At 38.2% G+C, this 2,724-nt stretch overlaps 1 protein-coding gene across 1 annotated transcript in view; it reads right to left on the bottom strand.

Annotated features, from left to right (window-relative positions):
- TMEM263 (transmembrane protein 263) overlaps positions 1 to 2,069 on the bottom strand; it is a 5,276-nt gene extending 3,207 nt beyond the window's left edge. Inside the window, exon 1 of the mRNA XM_010137861.1 lies at positions 2,006 to 2,069. Within this exon, the coding sequence (XP_010136163.1) occupies positions 2,006 to 2,069 (64 nt within the window). The remainder of the gene's footprint in view (positions 1 to 2,005) is intronic.
- Positions 2,070 to 2,724: the final 655 nt, after the last annotated feature.

Below are 2,724 nucleotides of genomic sequence, written 5' to 3' on the forward strand. Positions count from 1 at the left end.
AACAGGAGTTTGAATGAACATAGGTTGCAAAGGTTGGTGCCACTTACAACGCAGAAAATAAAGCATTAGAATGGCACCACTCAGAGAGCACGAGCACAAAAGCTGCTTCTACATACGTGCGTCTTTAAAGCCTTTGGACACCAAGCTTATTGAGTGTGATTTGGACTAACTGGAACTATTAATATCTTCATGAAAAATGGCAAATTTGTTTTGGAATTGAGCCTTTCCTCTAAGGAGTTTTTTTGGCATCCTGTTCAGAGAGCTGCTCTCCTTGCCAACATTGAACTGGTAGCCTTCCATCCCCATTTGGCCATCTTTCCGTGATGATGTAAGCGTATCGCATGTGAAGGCCTTGTATGAGATTTAAAACAGGCATGTTCTTTAAGGGCATGCCAACATTTTAACTAAACTCCTAAGGCTTGAAGAGTGCATGTGAAATAGAAACGAAAGGAAAAAGTCTCTTCAAGGATGGAGATTCCATTAAGACAAGCTGTGTTTCATTCTACTCCAACTATACCAACCTTCTCCATCTATTTAGGCTTTCATATTCAAACTGCTTATTGTCATACTGAAGAAGGTACCATGCAGAAGAAAATCATTAACTGCTTGCAAATTTTAAGTAAAACCTTGCAATACCCAGTGATGATCAGACTCTGCTGATTATGCTCTGAATCTGGGAAACCAACTGAGTATTTCTGGGAAGATAAAAAGCGTCCACTTGTTTTGCTGCCTTCCTCAGGGAAGAATTAGTTGTAGCGTACCATCAGACCACTGTTCATTTTCTGTATGTGAGGTTTAACACGTATGAAATGCAATTCAATTTTCAAGGGAAAAAATTTTTAAAAAAAAGAGAAAAGCACCTTGAAAATTAGACTTCAAGATACACACATTAGGGCATAGTTTCCTGCGTTGCATTTGCTTTCAGAAAAGCTTCTGGGATCCTTAGGACCAGGTTAAAAAGAAAGATTTTTGTATTCACACCATGATACAGTAACAAGTTCAAGTATACAAGAACTTAACCACTGAACCACGAAAATTTGTTTCTCCCTTTCCTCTCATCATCTTCGACTTGCATTTCCTGCCTACTAGTTGTTAGGGATGGAGTGAGCTATTCCACTTCAAACCCTTCTGCTACAGTTAGTGGATAATATTGTTGTTCAAGTGAAGTAAATTTTTCAGTTATACAACATATAAAAGCTGAGGAAAAAACCAAATCAACAAACAAACAGAGCTTTAATGGGCCATTATAAATCGAAGAGAAATGAACTGAGAGGAATAATTGGGACTCACCAACCTCTACATCCAACACATCTGGTCTTAAAGCAAGAGAACACAGAATGGACAACCTATGTGCCAAGAAAGGCTTCTGATGTAGTGCAGTTCTCATCATGTTATGCAAACAGGACTCTTCAGAGTCCTGCCGTTCCACAGGCCGGAAAGGAACTCTGCTCATTTGCAACTACATTTCCTCTGCAGATCTAATCACCAATTTAAGATTTATTTGGTTCAAGAGACCGAGATGCCACTGCATTAATGAAGTCAAGTGTGTGTTTGTTTTTAGGAAACCATGAGATAAGTCAACAGTTAGAACCACAGTTAACTACACAATGGAAAAGGGTCTCCAAAAGAAGTAATAAAGTTCCATATATTTTTTGACCACATCTTGTTTAGAAGTCACAAGCACTATGAATCTGCAAGGTCTCCAAAAGTGATGCTAGGCTCTTTCTATTTCTCATAATGAACAGCAGAAATAAATATCTACTGGACCAATTCACATCTCTGGAAACTAATCTGCAAATTATATCCTTCGGTATCTGCCTATCTTCTCTATAATTTATCAGTACAGTGAACAATAATCCAGGCCCATCCCACCTCAAGGCTGGCTTGCTTACTGTTACTTATATGAAAGGTAAACATATTCAGCCTGCAGATCCATTTTAAGAGAGATCTGAAGTTCTGATGAAATACTGTGAATTTACTTGATGCTATGAAAACTAATACATACCTTCTGGTGGTTCATCATGAAGGTATGATGGGACTTCCTGTTGATTTTTGTCCGTTTGATTCATTATTGCCTAAAAAAAAAAAAAAGCACTTCACATATGCTGTACATCTTTTCTGGCAAAGCATAAATGTAATACATGAATCCAAAATGTGTGTAATTTAAGTTCCATAGAAAAGGAAGTTCTTTTTCATTACTAGATAAACCAGCAGATCTTGCCAAACTATTGCTATTTCATTATCAGACTGTGCTTTTGCACTGTTCAGCCAGACTTAATACCTGAAAGGGGAGCCCTCCACCAAGTCGGCAGGCTTGGTGAGAGCTGCCACCCCACACCAAGTGCACGTCAAACCTAAAAAGCAATCAGTTAGAGTTTGAAAACAAAACAGCCACTCTCATACAATAGTTTACACACTAGAAAAGAAAAGTCTAGTGATCACAGAGATGGTGGGCACTAGAAGAACAACAGCAACACGCCTAGGAGATCTGTTAATACCTGGAAAGCAGTACTTTAAGGAAACATGCCCTTGCAGAAGAATTTGAATAAATGCCATGAAAATAAGATGGAAGAATGTAGTGAGAAGACTCCATTTATCATGTAGCAGTACTGCATACACAGTGTGGTGATAGCAGAACTAGACTGTTTTAATTCTACACAAACTCTCCAATTAAAACATTTCAGAAAGAAGATTTATTTACACTAAAACCTGTTTCCTAGAGCA

The sequence above is a fragment of the Buceros rhinoceros genome, unplaced genomic scaffold (assembly GCF_000710305.1).
Source record: "Buceros rhinoceros silvestris isolate BGI_N320 unplaced genomic scaffold, ASM71030v1 scaffold34786, whole genome shotgun sequence".
In the NCBI taxonomy this organism is placed as follows: domain Eukaryota; kingdom Metazoa; phylum Chordata; class Aves; order Bucerotiformes; family Bucerotidae; genus Buceros; species Buceros rhinoceros.